At 47.3% G+C, this 22,193-nt stretch overlaps 9 protein-coding genes across 9 annotated transcripts, besides 3 other annotated features; 5 read left to right on the top strand and 4 right to left on the bottom strand.

The window, feature by feature from the left end:
- The first annotated feature begins 231 nt into the window (after nt 1-231).
- Nucleotides 232-285: a repeat region.
- A 9-nt stretch (nt 286-294) lies between these two features.
- Nucleotides 295-348: a repeat region.
- An 18-nt stretch (nt 349-366) lies between these two features.
- Nucleotides 367-449: a repeat region.
- A 1,428-nt stretch (nt 450-1,877) lies between these two features.
- FPSE_03267 (uncharacterized protein) lies at nt 1,878-2,914 on the top strand (the record flags this gene model as incomplete). Its single annotated transcript, XM_009256386.1, has 2 exons — nt 1,878-2,091; nt 2,148-2,914. The coding sequence occupies 2 exons, from the start codon at nt 1,878-1,880 to the stop codon at nt 2,912-2,914; spliced, it is 981 nt and encodes a 326-aa protein (XP_009254661.1).
- A 682-nt stretch (nt 2,915-3,596) lies between these two features.
- FPSE_03268 (uncharacterized protein) lies at nt 3,597-4,865 on the bottom strand (the record flags this gene model as incomplete). Its single annotated transcript, XM_009256387.1, has 1 exon — nt 3,597-4,865. The coding sequence occupies one exon, from the start codon at nt 4,863-4,865 to the stop codon at nt 3,597-3,599; it is 1,269 nt and encodes a 422-aa protein (XP_009254662.1).
- A 2,761-nt stretch (nt 4,866-7,626) lies between these two features.
- On the top strand, nt 7,627-8,064 carry FPSE_03269 (uncharacterized protein; the record flags this gene model as incomplete). The annotated part of the gene is made up of 1 exon (XM_009256388.1): nt 7,627-8,064. One exon carries the CDS (start codon nt 7,627-7,629, stop codon nt 8,062-8,064), a length of 438 nt encoding a protein of 145 aa, XP_009254663.1.
- Nucleotides 8,065-8,483: 419 nt separating this feature from the next.
- Nucleotides 8,484-8,998, top strand: FPSE_03270 (uncharacterized protein; the record flags this gene model as incomplete). Its single annotated transcript, XM_009256389.1, has 5 exons — nt 8,484-8,540; nt 8,595-8,645; nt 8,770-8,797; nt 8,852-8,914; nt 8,988-8,998. 5 exons carry the CDS (start codon nt 8,484-8,486, stop codon nt 8,996-8,998), a joined length of 210 nt encoding a protein of 69 aa, XP_009254664.1.
- Nucleotides 8,999-9,280: 282 nt separating this feature from the next.
- FPSE_03271 (uncharacterized protein) lies at nt 9,281-11,350 on the bottom strand (the record flags this gene model as incomplete). The annotated part of the gene is made up of 1 exon (XM_009256390.1): nt 9,281-11,350. The coding sequence occupies one exon, from the start codon at nt 11,348-11,350 to the stop codon at nt 9,281-9,283; it is 2,070 nt and encodes a 689-aa protein (XP_009254665.1).
- Nucleotides 11,351-13,881: 2,531 nt separating this feature from the next.
- On the top strand, nt 13,882-14,310 carry NLS2 (the record flags this gene model as incomplete). The annotated part of the gene is made up of 3 exons (XM_009256391.1): nt 13,882-14,010; nt 14,068-14,176; nt 14,231-14,310. 3 exons carry the CDS (start codon nt 13,882-13,884, stop codon nt 14,308-14,310), a joined length of 318 nt encoding a protein of 105 aa, XP_009254666.1.
- An 837-nt stretch (nt 14,311-15,147) lies between these two features.
- FPSE_03273 (uncharacterized protein) lies at nt 15,148-16,527 on the top strand (the record flags this gene model as incomplete). Its single annotated transcript, XM_009256392.1, has 1 exon — nt 15,148-16,527. The coding sequence occupies one exon, from the start codon at nt 15,148-15,150 to the stop codon at nt 16,525-16,527; it is 1,380 nt and encodes a 459-aa protein (XP_009254667.1).
- A 194-nt stretch (nt 16,528-16,721) lies between these two features.
- Nucleotides 16,722-18,309, bottom strand: FPSE_03274 (uncharacterized protein; the record flags this gene model as incomplete). Its single annotated transcript, XM_009256393.1, has 2 exons — nt 16,722-17,870; nt 17,917-18,309. The coding sequence occupies 2 exons, from the start codon at nt 18,307-18,309 to the stop codon at nt 16,722-16,724; spliced, it is 1,542 nt and encodes a 513-aa protein (XP_009254668.1).
- A 2,510-nt stretch (nt 18,310-20,819) lies between these two features.
- On the bottom strand, nt 20,820-21,938 carry FPSE_03275 (uncharacterized protein; the record flags this gene model as incomplete). Its single annotated transcript, XM_009256394.1, has 1 exon — nt 20,820-21,938. The coding sequence occupies one exon, from the start codon at nt 21,936-21,938 to the stop codon at nt 20,820-20,822; it is 1,119 nt and encodes a 372-aa protein (XP_009254669.1).
- Nucleotides 21,939-22,193: the final 255 nt, after the last annotated feature.

Here is a 22,193-nt window from a genome sequence, read left to right as displayed (position 1 = left end):
TCTGAAAACTTAGACACGAGGACAACTATGGAGCTAAGGAATGTTTATGTGAAGCTGTTCGAGAAGACAGAGCCGTTGGAAATTCACCGTGAGAGAATGAAAGGCAATTTAGTGCAATTTGCACAACGGCATATTAGTGGTATAACGTTAAGGATAAAGGAACTACTTTAAGGTCTTTAGTTAATAATATTATAAGGGTAATAGCAGTATTATATACTGATTACCTTAACCTTAATACTAAATATAACTTAAAACTTATTAATATAATATAAAACTATATAATAAGAACTTAAGACTTATCTTATTTATATTTCTATTTATTTTTTTAATTAGTTATTAATATACTTACCTTAAAAGTTATTAACCTTATTATTAATCTTAAGTATTATAGCTAATTCAACTTTAATAGATATATAAAATATATATTTAGTTAATTATTAAATTTTATAGGTAATCGCAGACACACTGCTGCTGCCTCCGGTTTAGCAGCACTGCCCAAATGGGCAAAGTGCACCCGCCGCCCATGCGCCCGGCCATCCAGCACGTGATCATCCTTATATATAAGACAACTACCTCGTTGACCCTGCAAACGTGTATATTTGACTTCTGTCTTCCCACAAGCTCCGCCCATTCGCATCCACCGTCTAACTCCTTCTCCAAGCATCGCTGTCTCCAAGCCCTCTGCCTCTCCCCTGCCCTTCCGCATCATCTTCTAGCTTTGAGATTGATTTCTCCTGCCAATACTCGCCAATCATGGCGGCTGCTTGCGTTGTCCTCGACGCCTGATTTAGAAGCTGCAACGAGCATCGAATTCCCCTTCATGCTCTATTGACTCTTTGACACTATTTCCAGCTCTCATTCGTGTTTGTTTGACTGTCTATCTTGCCTTCATCACTGAACCTAAACGGGGTCCAGTCTGGAGGCATATCCCCGGTTGAACCGCCTCACATCCTTACGATGAATCTCAGGTAGCAACAGAGCGTCTCACGATAATGCTTGCTATCGTGAGGCCTTCGATGGACACAACCAATGACAAAAATGCCGCAATGGCTTACCACTACCTCCAACGCATGATGGAGAATGGTGTCATCCAAGACTTGTCTCCTGAAACCAACACAGGTGGTTCCAGGCGCTTGCAGTCCGGTCTTCCTCCGCGATTGGCTTCTATAGGGGCATTACAGGCGAAGTGTGTGATTACGAGTTACTCGATAATGCCTGGGCTACTATTCCCTGTTCAGGGGCGGCTGACGCCGCCCACTGCCTAGCGGCGTCCCTTGAATGCTACCTTCTGATCCCTGGCCTTCACCTTTGCATGCCGCTCAGGATGCCTCAGCAGCCTCAACTAGGAGGGAGCCAGCATTGCGAGAGTGGCGCTTGGGTGAAGAGGACGAGTGAGGGGACCGGAACGGGTGCACTCCGTTTAGTTGTTTGTGTTGCACGCGTGACAGCCTCAGTTGCATCAGTGTTGCGGGATCATCAAGCGCTGATGACGACATCTAGAGCTCTCGAGTCCTCTGAGTGGTTCAAGAAGTTCCTGGATGGGTGACCCACTAGCTTGATCGCGCCGTTGAGCTCCCTCACGGTCAGGCGGAAGAGTTAATGCTGCCGGTAACTTCGTATCCGACGCTGTATAACCAACTGGAGGTGACTCGTCATGTTTGAATGACCCAACAGCCATGAGTACCTGCCTCAATTGGCATCTCCGAGCACTCTGCCTTGCCAGCGAGTTGTGTGGATCGCTGATGGCATGCGAGGACATGATGCGAGGATGAAACCATCTTGTCAGCTGGTATGGCCCGACAGTAAAGTGATTCGTGCAAAGGAAGAGATTACATGTCCGCCTCCTCCATCAGAGTCGCCTTGGTCTCGGAGAGCAAATGGGAGGCAGCGGGAAACAATCAAGCGGGACGGCACCCGGCCACGGGGTTTCTGCGACTTACTTTCGAGCATATAAGCCAGACAATGCCATATGGATCTCCGACGATGACTCCTCTGATACAGAAGATGAGGACGACGTTGAGGATCATGATCTCAACAGGTCGCAATCAGGCTGCACAACACCTATGACGGCTAGCGTCGTAGATCATTTGAGTAAGTTCTTGACACTGCGTCTATTTCTGGCGTGTGACCTGACGGTCCGAAAATAGATAGCATGTGCACCAAACACAGTGAGACTGAGTCTAATGCTGCCGTCCGTATGGGTGCTATGGCAGTTTTAGCTCCAGCTCGACTGGAGGGTGTCCGAATCTTGTCACACGAATCACAGATGGACTTGTCCAGTGATCCCGAATCGAACCAGCAAACCCTCCCCTCGACGACTTGCACACCCACTGGAGACACAGCGGCTGGTGCAGATACTGACTCTGGCATCTCGTCAATTGGCCCCGAAACCCAGTCATGCCTGGGTGCATCAGACGGAGAGCTTGTGACCAAAGCTACTGGAGCCATCAGCGAGCTCGACTTGATAACCGTTGCTCTCTCTAGCGAAGAGTCCTGTCAGCGATTACAAAATGCTCCCGCTACCCCTTCGGAGCTCACATACGGTCCGATTGCTGCCACCCCTGAGGTGATGGGTCAGACGCCGCTACACGATAGCAAAATGCGCCCAAGCGCCGAGCGCAATGATGCCACTCCTGCGGCCGGCAGTTCATCTCCTAGACTGAGACTATTGTCCGAATCACAACCAGAACAGGACCAAGACCACAAGACCTGCTCGCCCAGCGATACTGAGCCAGACCTCTTGGAGGCTGAATCTGGATCGCTACCCGGAGCTCGAATGCCTCCTCCGTTCCGTGAGGGGCTCTCTCGGCACTGTTGTCGTCGAACATCCCCACATATACATATGACGGTACAAGATAAGGACAGCGACGAAGATACGGAAGGCTCTGGTAGTGAAGACGATCTTGACGTTTAAGAATGCATTTATGTCGAGGAGTATTGTCCGTCGCTCCCAGATGCCCCGGGACATGACTCTGATTCTGAAGACGATTCCGAAGAACTGTATTGTCGCAAGCGTCGCAGGGTGCCCTTTGTACTTTCGATGCGCGTTTTTTGTCACGAGGATCAGTCTCGCGTAGGTCTTTTAGGCATTGCTTGTCCCTGTCATATTGGTGTCTCCTCTCCTGCTGCCGTGTTTGGTCCTAGATGGCCGAATGGATGTCTTGGGGATTCATCTCTAGAGCGCTTGCGGCGTCGGTAAGTTTCCGGAAATAGATCTTGCTCTGTTCTTCTGAGCGGTCTGACTTGTCGGGAATAGAGACTCACGGGGACCCTGGGGCCACGCAGCGGCCTGCCCCTTCGGTGAAGTGGACCAGCATGCAATTCCCCATTAGACAATTTACGGGTCATTTGATGTTAATAGACAATCATAATTGGTTACCACGCAGAGCGCTAATTGTGATCATTAGTGTAGCTCGAATAGATATAATAAGTAATAGCATTCAACTTCTACTCTGCTGCAATAAGGGAGAGACATTGTTTTTCAATCTTCCTAATCTGGGTTCCTTATAGGGAGTAATAACAATAACAAACAATCATTGAGCGAGAGTACCAAAACCCTAGCCACCACCAACAGTTTATTGTCTGCCCCCATCTGCTTACTGCGCCGGGGTCGGGCAAGTTCCAGTTGACGGGATCTGCTGGTTGACCGACGCGTGGAAGATAAGGTAGTAGGTTGAGCAGGTACCACCAGAAACTGAGAACGTCTTGGTGTATGAAGTGTCCGAACTGCCCGTCAGAGTGTCATCCTTAAACGTGAATTTACCAGGGGCACATGTTGTAGGTGCAGTGCACGAAGCGTATACATGTACCGAGGAGAGGTCAAAGTGTCCGTTAGTATTGTCATCGTACAAGTCATACTTGAACGTGATATCAGACCCCGTGATTGTAGCTGACCAGGTTCCGACAGTGGTTCCCTTTGTGAGGTCGTTGCCGCCGGCGCCGACGATAAGTGTTCCACTTAATGAAGTCTCGCTGGTAGCGAAATACCAACCCCAGCGGTTGGCGGTGTCGCACACAGCTGGACCAACAGGGTTCCCGTTCAGATTTTTGGCTCCGTCGGCATAGCCAAATGCGGTGCCGATATCGCAGACTTGGGTTGAAGGTGGAGGTGGAGGAGGCGTTACTGGCTTCTCGCAGCAACACCAGCCATCGCAGGTTTTGGGACAAGTAAAGTCCAAAGTGAGATACTCCCACCAGCGACTGCCCGGCTGGCCAGGAATAAGGGTTCCATCACCGGTACAAGTTTTGGACGTGGTGCCGTCGCTGGTAGAGGTATGGTAGGCAATGTACAATTTCTTGTCGCAGAGGGCCGAAGCGCCGTCTCCGATTTTGTTCAACGGCACTTGACACACACCGGTTGTCTTGACGCAGTAAGAGGTATATGACCACGAGGCAGGGTCTTTGGTGGGATACTTGGTGCTGGTCCAGGCAGAAGTCGAGATCTCCAAGTGAGTGTCGGTGATGCTGCCAGCTGGAGTGGAGGAAATCTGGAGAATGCAAGTCTCCTTAGTGAGATCATCCGCGGTATCGCAGCCCACGATTTCAACCTTGACAGCGTCGTTGACAATATCTGCTACTCCATTGGCGCCGCACTGAAGATTGAAGGTGCCTTTATCGAGAGTAGGCTTGGCAAATTCGTGAGTACAGCAAGAGTCTCCGTAGAACTTGGGAGTTGGACAAGTTGGGCTATCCGTGCGGGCAAAGATCTCCCTAGCAGAGCGTCTGAGACGCTTCGAGGGATCTCTAGGACAGCACCCAGATTTGATAGGAGTGTTGTCCCCAGTAGTGCTGCAAGTAGCGGGGGTGTCAGCCAGGACGTAGCCAGTAATGACGGCCGTCAGGCTGAGGACTGTAGAGTACTTCATGGCTGTCCAAAACCTTGATGACCAAGTAATTATATCTTGAAAATGTAATGATAAGTATTTGACAATGAGATGCTTGATAAAAGTGCTTGGAGAAGAAAGCATGAGATGTGAAGAGAAGAAAGGGTTTAAATAACTGTTTGGGCTCGCCTTGCTACTGTTGGGCGCTCCGTCCGTGGTAGCTGCACTTGTCCCTTGCGGCGAGGCGAAGAAAAAAATCAGTCCATTTCAGCCACATGCTGCAATAGACACCACACGCTCCATGGTAAGCAATATTAAGCTATTTTCCGGTGAGGCAAGTTCTAGATCCAGCACCCTCTTCTTGGAATTATTACATGCGGGGAAGTCCGGATAAACAGCAACCCAGATTTTGCAATTTTGATATTATTGAACTAAGAACTCATTAGTGGCAAGGAGGAAAAGTCAGCGTATTATTTTCAGCTGCAGACTGCTTTAGGCGTTTTGACACTCGTCATGGTAGTGTATTGAAAGTCTGTCTATTGGTAAGGAATTTCCCGTGAAAATCAATAGTATTTACGCCATGCACGACTAGCACGCATAATATGGTCAGTGCTAGCAAAACCCAGCTTTGCGGTCTAACGGCGAGCCGTTTTATTGTTCTTTTTACAGTTAAAACTTCAAACTTAATTTGAAACTATTTATTACTTTCATGCAATTACCAAGAGAAAGCGCATAAGTATTTGGCCCGTTAACAGCTGGGAGTGACATACAACCTCCGCTGGTCTTAGGAGGATTGACATCCCCCTACCAAAAAGATCTCGATCTAGATCCTAGAAGTAGAGTCTAGACTCGCCTTTGTGGGTAAATTGTGTTTATACTAAGTTATTCTTTTGTTTTGTTTTTTTCCGATAAGAGCAATTAACCTTAAAAATCCAATAATCATCTGATTCACAGACGATAGATGTATCAACGCCACGACCGCCACAACCACAATTACAGCTGAAATTGCTCCCTGCACTATAGATAACCTGAAGACGCTGTGAGGGGAATCTGCCGATTGATACTGCCCACGCCGTTGCATGGCGGGCTGTAGACTGCAGTTCCATAAAGGTCGATATGCTTATTTCTCGAGAACCTTAAGGCGGGTAAGAAGCTTACGAGGAAAAGTCATGATCCTAAATTGACGGCCATGTCATTAGGGAGACACTTGCCGTAAACGTTATCAAACTGCCGACAGGTTCTTCCCGCAAAACGCCAGGTCTCGATGCGCCACATAAACCTTCACATGGTCTCCTGACTACTGTTGTGTAGGGGCGTAAAGCCTCTTTTACCCCTCAACCTCAACGCCCATCTTGGTTTCTTGAGACAGTTGTTCCAAAAAAAGGAATTAGCCGTCTTACCTTAGCTGTGCAGCAGCCCTATACTTGAAATGTTTTAAACGGCGTAAAACGGGGTCTTACCACTCGACATCAGCCCACTTAAGTAAAGACATAGTTTAGACCGAGCCTAGACGCTCTGTCGCAGGAATAAAATGTTTACAGATAAGCAATGATGGCACTATGATAATGGTCAGTCAAATCGGTAGGAACTAGATGGAGGTGATGGGTTGATGATATTCCCAGCTTCTAATTTGGCATAGAGCAAGCCTCACCGTTTATGTTACACCACGCTATCGACTACTTTAGTAAAAGGCTGCAAGGAACGCCATACTAACGAAAGAACTATTGAATGAGGCTGTCCTCACCCAGAAAACCGGTTAATGTATTTTTTATCAGCTTGCCAAGAGAAAAAGAATCGTAACATCTTGTCATTTCCGAGAGCTGTTCGGTGAAGCCTCCAATAGGAGCACGGGAGTGACGTGCATCTTATCAAGTAGCGATGCAAGCTTTTAAACCCCTAGGTAGGATCGTGGTGGTTTATCCTACATCAAAGAATATGAGATGCCCTCAAACTTAGAATCGGGCCAGGATTGGGAGCAGATACTTGTGAATCTTACAGTCTTGAAGACCTAGGACGTAAAAGAGTAATCTATAGCTATGGAATGCTGTTTATGGCGGGCTCCTCTTTTTTTACCCTCACGCCAACTGGCCGTTTAGTCTGCCAAGCTGACGCGCTTTGCCCGTTATGCATTGGATTCGACTACATAGACATGTGTTTTGTAAAGAGGTGCCCTTGTTTTTTGAACGCCGAGGAAAGAATGCCAGGCGATGAATACTATATTTGCGTCGAGGACAGATTCAGGGAGTTTGGCTATGCCCCACCTTGATGCACGGAACGTTCGCCCTGGGAGTGAGCGATGATGTTGGTTTGGAAGGGCTGTTAGAAGATATGCATGACTCTGGTGTTTCTAGGATTCCCATTCCAGAATTAAGTAATTCTCAACGATTTGTAATCTCAAATTTGATCTTGTTATTTATAACTCAAGTTCCCACTCATCAGTGAAGCCGGACTTAGGCGTTAAGCTTGTTAATTCCTACTTCCGCCCTATCGCAGATGGGACCCGTATCCGCCATGCTAGATCCATGACGTTAATGACGCAGCCAATCATCTTATACATCACTACATATAACGTTAAGCAAAACCTAATCTTCAGAGCTGACAAATTGTGGCTGGCATCTCGCATGAATTTTCGTATATATACAGAATAATGCAACATCTTCAGATACTTTTATATCATCTATCCATTCAAGTCTTTATCATTCATATTTTAACCTCAAGAACTCGTTTAACCACGTACTCCAGTTGAGTTAGCCAACCCTCATCTTTCCCCCCGCAACCATCAGCTAACACCTCGTAGCCAGACATGTCTCCTCTCATTGCAGACAAGCCACTTCTTGGCCCTCTACTTGGCCTCAACACCTGGACCTTTGCCATGGAAGCACTACTCTACATCCGCAGAACCCCAGCACTTTCCAAGTACAACGTCAGCTTCGACCCTGCTATTGTCAAAAAAGAAAAGGCCGAAAAACTACCTCCTTACGTACAGTGGCCAGCAGACAACTTCAACAACTTGCTCGAGCAACCTACCCAGTTCTATGCAGTACTGCTTGGGTTGACCTTCTTGGGCGTCAAGGACAAGATTACTGTCCGTATGGCATGGGGATACGTCGGTTTGAGATTCCTCCACAGCATGATCCATGTAACGACCAACAACGTGCTATTGCGCTTCCCAGCCTTTGCAGCTAGTTCAGCTGTGCTTTTGGGACTGACGGCTAAGGCGGCCTGGGAGCTTCTCTTCTAGTTTTACTGCTTGAACATTACCTTGCACGCGTTGATGTGGAGAGGCATTGCAAGAATGCAGGTCATGGATGAGATACATTGTTGGCTTCACACATACGTTGGGGTGATCTGTCTAGAAAATTGGAAGTGGCTGTTGATAGAGAGGTATTGATAGCGCATTGACCTCTAATAACTGCCAACGTGTGTTGTACTGCCATCATCACACCCACTATCAACGCTAACGATGCAGTTGTTCGTTAGTTCCTATCAGCCCTCAACTCTCTTCGACGTCATAGGTAGAAGTTTTACGGACTTGCATAGAACCGAACATATGTCTCACTCGTTGTCTCAAAACTTGGCATTATTTTTGGCACTTCGGTTTCCTCTCACTTGTCAATCTCATTTGACATTTCAGTTTTACAAACATTTTTAATAACAAACATGGCCTCTATCGAAGTCAATGACATATTGTTCTGCCAGGAACATTTTGCAGAAGTTGTATGTATACCTTCTTTCTTCCAAATAACATCATTACGCTGAATTGATAACCAGTGTGACGAATGCTGCGTGGACTTACGCGAGGAAAACGATTCCTTTTATGGGGTAAGTCTCAAGACGACTAATTCTCTGACCATGCACGCATCTAACGAGATACACGACACAGTTCGATTCCCGGGATCGCGGCGCCCTCACATGCCCACCCGTTACTGTAAATAACGATGGCTAGGTCGTATGCAATGAGCACGATAGCGCAAGTGAGTTACAGACATGGTAGTTGGAGAGAACAACTTTCTTACTATACTATTTAGCCTGCAGTCAGTGTTTCAACTGGAAAAAGCAGATCTCCAGGAAGTTTAAAGAAGCCGCAAAGCGTTAGTCACTATTGGGGATTCCACGGTTTTACTTCGTCTTGACATCGTGTCTCCTAGACAATGATGTATACAGATCAGAAGTAAATAGCAAATAAATACATCGCAAGATGCGATAACTATAACCCTTTATTTAAAAGTGATATTGATTCAAGATATTAAAAATAATTTAAAGAGGGTGTCTCGAGCTATTAGTATTATTGTAGTTAGTGAATATGGAAACGTATTTGTTGAATGGCCAAGAATGAATCAAGATACAGGATCGCATGTACCTTACAAAGGACTACCTGAAAACATCAGAAGCACCTCAAAAGCTATTCTCTCGGTCGAGAAAACCAGAGTTTTATGAAGCCGCCGAGATAACAATCCTCATGAACGCCCGCTCGTTCCTGAACGGTTGGTGCTCGTTCTATCAATCAATGTCTTGTACCAGCGATGATCTGTAAAGAGGCTCTTCATCTCTTGCCCTTGCGCATATGCTGCAGCCGTCTTCCCATTCGCACACTTTGCCTTTGGATCCGCCCCATTCTCAAGCAAAAGTTTCACCAGTGGAATGTTCCCACGCAACGTCGCAAAGGCCAGTTCTGTTTTACCAGCTGTGTTTAATCTGTCAGGACTCGCTCCGCGCCTCATTAGAAGAGCTACCATATCGTGATGGTCATTCACGCATGCCATATGTAGCGGTGTGTTCCTCTTAGCATCGCGTTCATCTGGGTCAGCGCCGTGTTCGAGCAAAATTGTTGCAATCGGGACGCTTCTGATCGCCGCGGCTAGACATAGCGCTGGTTCGCCTCTGGCCCCAACAAGAGCTTCATTTTGAACAAGCAGTTTGACTAGTTCGACATCGCCAGCCAATGTAGCTTGACAGAGAGCACTCGGCCTGTTGTCACTGCCTCCAACATTACCCGAGACTCTGCCTTTTTGAAGAAGTAGTCTTGCGCAAGCATGGTGTCGATTATGTACTGCGTACCATAGTGCTGTTAGTCCATCCGAGTCTCGTGCTTCGGGATGTATTCTGGCGCTAGACAGAATAACTTTGACGATATGTTCTTGGCCCGCCTCAGCTGCGTAAGAAAGCGGCGTCCGACCATTCTTATCAGCCAAGAACCCAGATGTGTCTCTTCTGGTCATAAGTTGGGTGACTAGACTCTCGTGTCCACCTCTGGCAGCGATACAAACTGCTAATCGGGCATCATCGCTTGCGACTTCTGATAACACTCCGACGTTGTTCGCCAACATGAACCATACTGCCCCCGAGTCTCCATTCAACGCAGCTTCTGATAGTGAAGAATGGAATCGAGGACTATAGTCTCTCCCGTTCATAGCTTCATCTGCCCCTCCAGATCTTCTGTCTTTTCGGGAAATTGGTGGTGCGTGCAACCTGACGCACAGGGGTCTTGCAGGATATTGTGTAAGACTGAAGGTATCCAGGTTGATCCACTGAAACTCGCTGCTCATGCACCGATCAAAATGCTCCATTGTCAAATACAAGTCCCGCAAGTGAATTGCTATCAGACTGTCCCGCCTCCCAATAGTTGTGCAGAAAAGAACACAAAGTCCTCGTCCCGACGCGTCTCGGGGGATGAACGAGACATCCATATGAACACCTTTGTTTGTAATTGTAAAAGGGCTATTATAAGGTGCAAATGGGTTCCAAGGTATGATGTCCCTTGAGTGCTTGAATGCAGCAGGTGTCGGAGCAAGTAAACCGCCTCGTGCACCGGAGAATCTCCAAGCAAAGAGACTGTGATCATCGGACACTCGCATGATTTCTTCCTGGAGTCTATAAAATGCTTTTTCGCCTTCGCCATAAAGGAGCGGCATGTTGATTCCGAATAAACCCATCAGAGAGTATGCGCTGTCTTCTTTGCGCGTCGTCACCCTATCGGCAGCCCAAGACATCCGTTGCGCAATACTTGTAGTATCCAACTCGACGACGTTGCAGAGAATAGATTTTGGTATGTTTGTTCTTTCTGACAAGACGCTTACGAGGGATGTCTTTGTGCCCAGCTGCTGCCAGTGTTGATCGAAGAAGATGATTTCATGAGGCGCGATGAGTTCTTGAAGAGTCCATCCTCTGGTAAACCACCTGCTGTCGGGTATTTGAACGACGGCAGAAACGTCTGCGAGGTATACGTAACAAATGTTGGCCTCCTGGTAGTAACGGTACATGGAATTGATGGCTTCCGAGAGCTCTGCGCTACTTGCCTTGTCTATACAGCAGGTGTCGTCCCAGATGTAATCGAAGCCATTTTCCTTTGCTACGCGGCAGCAGTTCTGTAGTTTCCCGTATCCTTTCTTCAACTTTGCGCTTTCTTGTCCGATATCGTGGAATAAGACCTCTTCTTGCTCCCACGTGTGGGAAAGGATTGCGTAATCTGGTACATCATCATCGGTGAAAAACTCAAGTTGTAGGTTTTTAGTGTTAACAAGACGCATGACTGGAGTTCTTGAATGACATGTGTTACGATTTATGTATGATGAGGCTTATTTTCCTCCACACTGTTTGCGATTTTGCTTACGTGAGGAATTTCCCCGCCCTTCAAGACTTGACCTGGATAGGCTGGAGAAAGGATGATAACAGTGAGTGATCGAGTAACACTGAGGGGCAATGTTTCATATCCTTGTTGGTATGATGTTCGACAGTTTCTATGAGATTCGTCGTTGGATTTCATTGATCTGAGTCTTTAGCTTCAATTGCATCTCACTCTTGTTGACAAACCGGTGTCCCATTCAGTATCTACTATTGGTTTACGCACTTGCTGTGCTACTGGAGCAAGATTAAACTACCCGGCATGATTACTTCATTCGAGTGGTTGCTTGAGAACGAGAAAAGACATGGAGACTAAATCGCTCACTCTTATCTATCATGCTTGAACATGGCCATCAAGTTGCAATATAGTATACAGTAGTGAATCGACCTGCTGTAAGACAAGTTGACGGGGCGGACTCAGGGCCAGTGTTTACCATTGCTGTTTGACGGAATATTTAAATCTTCTCTTCCCCGACGTCGGTTTTAGCAACTCATAATACCTTTACCTATATGCTTAAAAACCAAGTAACTGCAATATTACGTCAAGCCTCCAATCACCTATAAGGAAGGATTAATGTTTCTTAGAACTAATCATGCTAGCTAATCGGAAAGAAGGCGGCGGTACATACTCACCCACGGCGAGATGCCGACCTCACTACAACTGGAGCGAACCGGGCAGATGCACTATTATGAAAAATAATGAGAGCGCATTGGGACAATCTGCCAAGTTAGAATACTGTAATAAATGGTAGTGTGTAAATTGGAATGATGCTGTGATAGACGAAGGGTAAAGCTGCACCTCGAGGAGACGAGGTGGGTGGGACAAGAATCCGTGCATATGCTTAATGCCAAAGGAGTATTGATCGGTGTCCAGGACAGCCCACCGAGGCTTACTGAAGTTCTTCCTTCCATAGCGCAGCAGTCTTTGAAGTAACGTTGGTGGAGCTGCATACACGATGCAATGTGACAGTGGCAATCGCTCAAGACTACAGAGTAGCAGCACTCATTTCCTCTACATTCAAATTCAGAAGTGATACTCGACAATCCTATCATCATTTCTTTTACAGATCTGCAAAATCTACTGCTCATCTCAAGGTTTTCAAGGCGGAGTTGTCTCAACAAGGTGTCAGGTCATACAAAGATCCCATAGGAAGCGTATGCTAGTACGGGCCGAAGATTACTGCTAGTGATCGTCATCGAGTTGACACCTACTCGGCAGGTCCAAGTAGTAGGATTTTAAGATGCGGGGACATGGGTATCTCCTTCCTGCACGCTTTGATACAAGGCGACGATCTCTTGGCGTTGCCGCGCTCGTCGGCAAATCGTATTGATGTAGATCTTGTCAGCCAATTGAACAATGTCGACGTATCGGTGAATTGGAGGCACAGCGATGGAACAGCAAGTTAAGTTAGTAAATATGCATGGCCACAGATACCCTGATCCGTTCATCGGTGAGCGATGCTGACTTGGTGATACCTCTGAGTGTAGGTAACAGGCCGGTCAGCTTACCATAAGCGAAGCGGAGATGTATCGGAAGTGTTGAGATCTGATTGACTTGACGCTGTCCGATTGTCATTCCCATCAATATCTGTGATAATCGACCTGTGTTTCTTCTTTCATATGAAACATTGTGCGACGATTATATCAAAGTGCCTCGCGAGACTAGCACAACTGATTGGTTCTCACCCACCTAATATCATATGTTCTTTGCTCACGTCAGCCGGCGTAGAAGTTGAATCGCATTGCCGACAGGTGAAGGATTCAGATCTGCAATGCTGAATCGGATTTGGACCAATTGGCAATCAGAGCGACTTCCGCAAAAGATCCTTTTCGCTGCAGCCCCCAAGACATGACGTGGTTGCTGACTTTCTGAGGCCATGCCGAGATCCGTACCTGTTCTCTCACACCCTTTACAAGACCAATTATGTAAGGATAATAGCACCTCTTAGTTGCAGAAATCAGGTGAGGGTAAGAAGTATCTACTGGGCTGTAGAGGGGCGAGTGTATACTTTCCGGAGAGATTCAGCTGACAAGATCGGCATTGCTGACACTAAATTTCCGAACGGACATGGCGCCTACATTCTTTCCGATTGGTCGACTCGGACTGAATAGGCTTAGACAGCCTTATGGATGAGGAACGTTGTACGAAGACAAGTCCTAGTGACCAACTCGACTTCTCATTCGAGACAATGACATCACGGAGATGAATGATGGGTCGAATGAGATGCCCAATGAGGTTGATGTACTTTCCAGCAGTACACAATGCCAATGGTAATGGTAATGGCTACAGTAGGAACTTGACGAGGCTGCGAACAAGGACTTTGACCACGGCTGGGTATATAAGAAGTAGGAATCCCCAGACAAATCAGTTTCTAAATCATCACACTCGACTTCTTCCTCATACACTCCAACAAGCAATACATAATACAACATCAAGATGAAGACCACCGGACTCTTGACCATCCTTTTCACCTCCATGGCTGCAACTGCCATCGCCAGCCCCAACGCCCTGCCTATGGGTGTCGAGGTTGTTGAACGCGACGGCAAGACCATTGTTCGAGAAGTGGTAATTCTCCCTGACCATATCACTGGATGAATCTCAGATACTAACGTTCCATTGTAGCCACATGCACTCTTGAGTCGCGGCCTTGAGCCCCGATGCCGAGAATGTGTTGGCCAAGGTGGTTCGTGCACCATTGGCGACGGCAGCTGTTATGCTGAGGACCCCCCACGTAAGTATATGCCTGCTATTAATGAATTTAAGTGAATTACTGACTTATTCACAGTTTACTGCACATGGTGCGGTGACAAGTGCGGATCTCGTTGTGTTCGCCAGGGACAGACTTGCCAGCAGACGTGTGTTTAAGACTTGATAATGACAACCCGATACCTCAGTAGCATGAGGTAGCAGATCAAGTTTAATCGCTACGAATACGCCATATTTACCTTTCAGACAATCGTTGTATATACAACTCAATTAAATATGAACATCAATGAACAGTTTTGGCACTGAATGGGTGAAGTCTTTGCCTGAAACCGAATCTATGTTGGTGTGAAGTTCGTCGCTGTCTGTTTTAGTCACACCAGTACGACGGTCGAGAACAGACCCGATGATCGATGGGTTGAGTTGTTGAACAAACCAAGCAACTTTTTTTTATACTTGAGAACATCCACGACAGACATTGAGTAGCCTAGAAGGTGGGAAGTAACCCAAGTAGATTATCTTGTTTCCTGGCAGACGCCATTGGAGAATCTCTCGTTGTCGGTTATCGTACGACGTCCACCACGACAGCTACCCGGTAGCACCTTGACATCGCCAGAGAGGGCGTGAGAAAGTGAAAATTACTGAATCGGTGGTTTACGCTTGCAGCTCCGGTGGGAAAAATCGTTCATCTTGCATTGAAAGCCAACTTTGGACCATAACTCCAGACCCTGCATTACTAAAGGAAGAATCTCCAAGTCCATGTCAGCAAAACATTGTCAGAGCGGCAAGATTCACGTAACCATCACCAGCATCAAGTACTTGGTCTACGGAGGCACTAGCTGTGTCCTACAGGGGGAAGAGTTAGCGTCTACGCCCAAGTTCAGGGGAAATCATAAGCGAGATGAATCTATTGGTCACGTATCCACTTGAATCAACAATCGTCAAAACAACATTATTCACGGTCATCTAAAGCACAACAACTTGGTAACTGCAAAAACAATGACCCTTGATTTCCAGGTAGAAAGTTGGATCCAGAAAATAGATCCCTCATCAAACCCTACAGCACGAATGGAAGAGGCTGCCAAGCAGGAGCCTTTTCTCAAGCGTCGACGTCTCAATACTCTCAGATCAGACGCGTCGCGGAGTGAAAAGAGCATGGACTATCAAAGAAGTCTCAGGTCCTCAAAACGCGCTCCAAGTGACGATTATGAAACACCGCGTCCGGCAAGGCGAACCAGAACACCAAGAAGCGAATCTGGTAACTCGTTGCCCTTTACCCAGTCAGGCGCCTCACAACAATCCGAGCTATCTTCACCTACCAAGCAACTACGCGCCCTCCAACTTCACAGCAAAGGTGTCGTCGCCAAGCAACTAAGTGCCTTTCACGATAAACCTGCTGCATTAGAAGTTCTCCTCGACAAAATCGATCTGGTGTCTTCAGGAATTGGGATCTTGCCAGCATCTCACGTCGCACTGTTCAGCCATCTCGACAGGGACACTTACAGTGATTTCAAATGGACGCAACATCCAGTTCTCAGCAAGTTCCTCTTTTCGAACGAACGCGATGAGATTGGCCATACACCTTCCCCCGAGACTGTCCAGTGGATTCTTCACGAGGCAGCTTTTTGCGACAGCAAAGGCTGCTCCAAAACAGACTGGAACACCGAAGTCCACCATCGCGTCCTCTCAGCCGCGTTGAGACCGCAGCAGGGTCCACGAAGAGATCAACTTCTCGACTTTCGACTTAGTAAAAGCGCTTCCATAATCAACGAGTATCATGTCACGTCAGCATCTACGACAGTTGACTTTTGCATGTATATCGACCCCAAACAAGACAAAAGGACCAAGGCTGTCGAGACTATCGAGACTATCAGGGAAATCCTTCCGATGGGCATGTTCAACCACGCAAACTTTAGCCCGCTCTCGGATAACCCCATCGCTGTTAGTATCGAGACCAAAGGGACTGGCGAAGGCTGGGAGAACGCCAAGCTCCAAATGGAAGTTTGGATGTCGGCTCATTGGCAGTTTCTTCGACAGCTCCTTGAAATGCGACAGGATGCATCAACGAAGCTGTCTGTACTGAGATCAAGAGCTGGTGAAATGAGTTTCTGCTCGGATAAGATATGGGATCTGCCAGAATTTATACCGGGTATTATCATACAAGGTCATGATTGGCATCTGGTTATCACGACTGCAGAAGGAGAGAAGACAATGTTTTGGCAGAAGAAGGCACTTGGAGATACGTCGAGTTCCAAGGGAATTTATCAGATTATCTACAACTTGCAGCTATTACGGCAGTGGGCTCAAGAGGAATACTGGAAGTGGTTCAAGGATCTCTTGCTCGAGTGGCCACGGTCCAACGGAGAATTGGTCTTTTAAATAATATCTGCAATAGACCCATGGTTTCAGTACTCTCAGTACGTTGATAATTCATTTCATCACACAACTAATCAGGATCAGGCTGCTTCATATTCAAATCCTTTGGAAGTTTCTTACAGTGAATTCAGATATTGAGACTTCCACTGTAATGCCCTCCTGTGAAGTATTTCTCTAAATAAGAATACAAAGTAAATCTATTTAGCATCAGGAATCTGAAGAATAACACGTTTATACCGTCTGATCGGATATGACCCCTTGTTGTTAGTAACTTGTAAAATGATATGCCACTCCTTGTCCACCGAACTAGGTTGCTCCTGTACCCAATTACCAAGCGTCGTCGAGATCCTAACAACCGGACCAAGAGTAGCGTTACTGAACCCCGCTTCATTGACTGTAAGCGTGCCGTTTGTACCAGATGGCGGCGACAATGCTTCGATCTTGAAGAAATTTGCATTGAGACTTGTCAAGAAGGGCAATGCGCATTCAGCGTAGGAGTACCACTCAAAGGTAAGCCCAGAGGCATCATTGTTATCAGTGTTGTATGTCTCGCTGGCATCCAATATCATGGTGTCGTTGAGACCAACGCCGAATCGCAATGGCTCAGAATCTGTGGAGCCGTTGATGGAGATTTTTGGAGGATGAGCACCGTCTTCAAATTTGTCGACGATAGTCCACTGCATGCGCGCGGCAAAGTCATCCTGATAGGCATCGCGCCAACGCCAGATAGTGGCATACTGGCTCCTCCAGCTATCGCCATTGTTGTTGATCAAAGTGTCAGCCGAAGTTCCATACTCGTTGATCTCAGTATCTTCAGTGACGCGGGCATATCGACCTCCCCATCCTCCATATTCTGGCCGTCCCGGGATATTAAGACCATTCTGGATTGTCCAAATGAAGCTGGGGCTATCTCCTTCCATCGTGTAAATAATCTTGGGATATTCAGATCCGAGCGGCCCAACGCGAATGTTGGGAGTCAGCCAGTCGTCAAGGACCTTCGTTCTGTTGACAGCATTGTTGTCACCAGTCGAGATACCAGTCCATGTTCCTAGACTATACTCTCGATAGCCATGAACGTTGACGATGTAAAAGACGTCAGGCCATGTGACTCTGATGTATGCACCAGTGTCATCTTGGTCTGAGATAGCGTAAACTCGAAGACGAGAGCGAAGTTGAGATGCGACGCGTTTTGTTTCGGTCTTGTCGATATGTTGTAGGGTCTGGGCTAGTGTGTTGGCTCCTCCCCAGAGACTAAGGTAGAGCGGTTCTTTAGATTCTCGCAGTGCCTTGACTAGGTTTCGGGCGCCTTCACTGAGAGGTTGCTTGAGGGCAGCTTTGCCATATGACTAAATTTGTCAGTTTCGATTCTTTGGTGGGACGAGGGTTACTGACAATGGGACCGGATGATATCTTGCTGATAAGATCGCTTGGATGAGGGTAAGGGTTGTCGGGGTGAACGTGTTGGTTGAGCTTGTCTACAACCTTGCCATAGACGTCAATGACCCTCTTGATCTCTCCAGGATGTGTCGTATTCCTGAGGGACCATGATGTTACTGCCACAATTCCTCTGGTGTCAAATTCATTGGAGTACAGCAGGTATCGGATCAACGACATCGTATCATCTGGCTCGTTGAGGATGTCGGTGAGGATAAAAGTCCGCACTCTGTTGACCTTTGGTAATGTCGTGAGATCACTGGTAGATCCATATTGTCCTGGGATGGCAGCGACCAAGCAGGCTTGGAGCCAAAGCAGGGTAGAAACCAACGGGAAGATAGACAGTTCCATTATGCTACTGTCACGATACCATCAGGTACCCCCTTCGGTGCGTGATTATGGGAACACCGGATTTATAGGCATGGTCTGAACCTGTTCCTGCATCGGCCTTTGCGGGGTGTGATCGTCCATACCTAACCCGACAATACCTCGGCCAGTGTGGCTGGTATATGGGGTAAACATGGAGTAAAAGCAGGAAAGCAGATTAAACATGGGGAAATTGATCCATTTCTCGGTGATGTACGTCGCAGTCGAAGTGGCTCTGGGACCACTAGCTTCCCCCGCATTCGGAACTGTATATGATTTGCTACAACTCCGGAACTGTTGGTGATTCGTTGTATTTTCGAAGGTAATGTCTTCGGTTGACTCGATGGACATTTCGAATGGCTGGTCTCTGGTGACGGGTTAGTTGCTACCCAGTAGCTAATATCAATCGTTAGAGGGTTGTATCACTGGCGTTGGGATGTAGGACACCGGGTTTGGCTGCGTGTTGATCCCAAACTAGAGTAGGCTTTTATTTAATATGCATTTGGCCAAAAAATGCAGACAAAGTATCCTGTGTCTAGTACTAAAAAGTCTCAAGTGTGCTCTCCGTCGTAGGTTTATGAAATAATAACTTGCTCAATAGTGTAGGCATCAACATGTAAACGCCGTTCTGCTATACTCCAAAGACACCGCTGATGCCAACAAGTAACATTCAGTCATGTGTACCATCATGTCTTGATAGCCTTGTTTGTACATGTCAGAAACACAGGCCATCTAGATGTATTAGTGAGGGTCGTTGCTCGCTTTGCATAACACACCTTCAGCAAGCTAGTTGCAGATAGCCATAAACAGTCTCAATGTGCCCACAGGCGCGTCGCGCTCTCGTCAATTCGTCTTTCTATATGGCCTTGTTGTCGCTGTCATGATTGCTTTCCTCGATGGCCTCAACTCTCTGAGTCAATCCCTCCAGGTTCTCGTCGAGCTCAAGCACTCCGTCATCAACCGACTCTAGTCCTCATGCTGGTATGGTGGGCTTCGCCTTGTAACTACTCGACGTCGGATTCCACGGCCCCAAGTCGCTCCTTTGGTTGTGAATTATCAGATGGCATCAAGGAATATGCGATATGTAATTCTTTGAGCTCGGCCGTAGTCGACCGTGTCGCTGATAACGCGCAACGCCGACAAAGGTACCTTGGAAGCCTCGACGTACACGTCACACGAGGTTATCCCTGAGAGCATACGTATAGCATCAAGCACTTTGCCTGACTGTACTCGAGTCGGTGCAAGGAGTGCATTCGCGGATGTCGGGGGGATGATGACAAGATTTCGTCCCGGTTTTAGCCTGAAGCCAAGCTGGACACTTGTGCAGTTGAGCTTCTTGTGCACTGCGCTTGGGATTGTCGGATCGAAGGTGTGTATGAGTGACTCGAGAGAAGAAGGGTCGATGATGATATGATCTGCGACAGATTGGCAAAGCCCTTGAGATGGATCAGAACATATACCTTGAAGAGATCGCGTCGCGTTTCGGCGCAAAAATGCATGTCGAGAGTAATGCTGTGACTGGGCGAGTCGGGTTCGGTGATATGGTGTTCCGTCTGGTCTACTTCCCGTTCGATGGCGGAGGGATGCATTGCTCGATGTTCTGAGGTGAGGGAGACGACATTTCGGCAGCCAGTGGCTGGTACTAAAACGGTAAGCAAAGAGTACCAGGTTTGCTGACAGGCAACTTGTTCAGGCTCCAGAGAATCTGCAAGCCCGAACAAGCCCCTTCCGCAGGTCCCGGTCCTTCTAAGAAAGGAGGCAAAGCGCTCATTTGGTAGGTAGAATTCGGAATTTTATTGACCTGCGGCGCGAGTTTCCGGCTCTTTAGGTGCGCTGCTGCTAGTGGCTTCGAGGAATGAGGAGTGACGGCGGTAGCGAGGTGGTAAGCGGTCGCGGCTATCGTGTCGTCGGTCGGCTATAGCGTTCGTGTCGGCGCGGGAGATATGGCGTTGTCGTGTCATTTGTCGTGATGCTGTGCATGGTGTTGTGTGTGTTGGTTTGGAGAAGTTGAAATGGCAATCCGAGATGGAGAATGACGAAACGAAGTGTGGGGTACTTCCATTTGGGCCGGTGAAACCTCGCCAACAGTGGGTCCGGCTCTGTGAAGGTTTGATTTAACATAAACCTTTCCTGATTGGCTGAATGGTATAATGCTGACTAAGCATACAACTCTGTAGGACTCGACACGCCCTTAGGTCATTTTCTCATCAAAATGCCACTTTTCCCATTCCATGTCAAGCAATCATGTATTTAAATGTACTTCTACTTCCCATCAACTGAGGAGGGGTCACAGGAGGATATAGACATCATCTTGGGGGGTGTCAAACATTCTAACATGTCCGGACATCTCTGTGTATCATGTTATGCGCAAGGGTGTTCTATTCACAACCATGAAAAAGTAGCCATGTTTCAATACGTTAACATTACAAATGCGTTAGATATACCCCTCTCCAGTTCTTTAGTTAAACATAACTATCATCTAACAAATTCGCCTGTTAAAATATCGGCAGGTCGATACGCGTTTCCCAGTCCAAGTTCTCCTTCTTCAACTCAATCCTGTCAATACAAGTTCCAAAAACCTTATCCCACAACAGAGTTTGTTTTCCGTAATTGCCGCTTGTCTTCCAACCCTTACGGTGGTGAAGATCGTGATCTTCAATGAGAAGCTCAGCATCAAACATGCGCAAAAGCCACGTGAGTGTACTAGGAGGTGAAGTGTTTACGCGTAGGCCACTATGACCAGACAACTCGGTAAACATAACATACTGGTGGCATATCCACCACTCGTAGAAACCCATTGGCAATCCAAGAAACTTCAGAGAGAAGTAGGTCGCAAGCGGGATGACAGCGATATCGAAAATCTCCTGTTCGAAGTCGGCGTACAGTGTCAGGAGTGGGTTCGGGTGCTTGGTCAAGTGATGGGTGCGGTGAAATTTCCACAGACTGCCAACCTCATGCATAAGTCTGTGGTACCAATAGAACCAAAAGTCCAGTACAATACCATAGAGACCAATCTCCAATGGCAGCCACAGCCAATTCATACTCGAAGGCGATTGGTAGGTACGGTAGCTAAGGAATACCGTAAAGACTGGGCGGAAGCTCGAGGTGGCAATGAGACTCTTCACGACTTTTGTAACTCCGACATCGGGTACTCCATCCCTAGCATGTACATCGCCGTCCAAAAATCCCGTTATATGTCCGACTCGGCGCAAAGCATGGAGTTGGTGAACGGCGGCCACCTTGAAAGCAAGGCTGTAGAAGAAAAAGGCTTGCATTGGCGTAAGATTGTGACCAGTAAATCTCACAATGAGGTGATGTATGGCGATTGGAACGAGCGAGTGTACAAGAACCCAACGATGCAACTGCCACTCTGGCGTGTAGGGCACTTTGTCTCCTTTCTGATGAACAGGCACCTGCTTATCCAAGGAGACGGGATGAATACCCAAGTATTCGAAGAACCAGTGCGATGTTGTCCAGTTTTTTCGATCGGCAAGACGCCAGGTGGACTTCATAGAGTCCTTTGGATTGGCTCTCAGGGTTGAGGTTCTGATGGAGCTTGACTCGAGGCGTGAGGAGCTAGGCTCACACACGGTGGTTGTGGATCGGGAAGTCATTTTGCTCGAGTCGGATTGTTCAAGTTCAAAGAATCTGAATGTGTCGCAGAACAAGATTGGCAAAGACTTGATAGAGTTATTCTTGTGACATGCCCTTGTCAAATGAATATATAACCCTGTTCGTCTGGCTGCTAGTCTTTATATGTGTTGCTAAACTCTGTTGCCATGATTAGCTAGCGAGGACATACCGAGGCTCTTAAGATCTTTTTGACATATGTCAAATAATGATAATGATCCTAATTCGTGATAGTTTGC

This window comes from Fusarium pseudograminearum, chromosome 3 (genome assembly GCF_000303195.2).
Source record: "Fusarium pseudograminearum CS3096 chromosome 3, whole genome shotgun sequence".
In the NCBI taxonomy this organism is placed as follows: Eukaryota; Fungi; Ascomycota; class Sordariomycetes; order Hypocreales; family Nectriaceae; genus Fusarium; species Fusarium pseudograminearum.
Note: the sequence above shows the minus strand (reverse complement) of the source record. Positions and strands in the feature narration are given on the sequence as shown.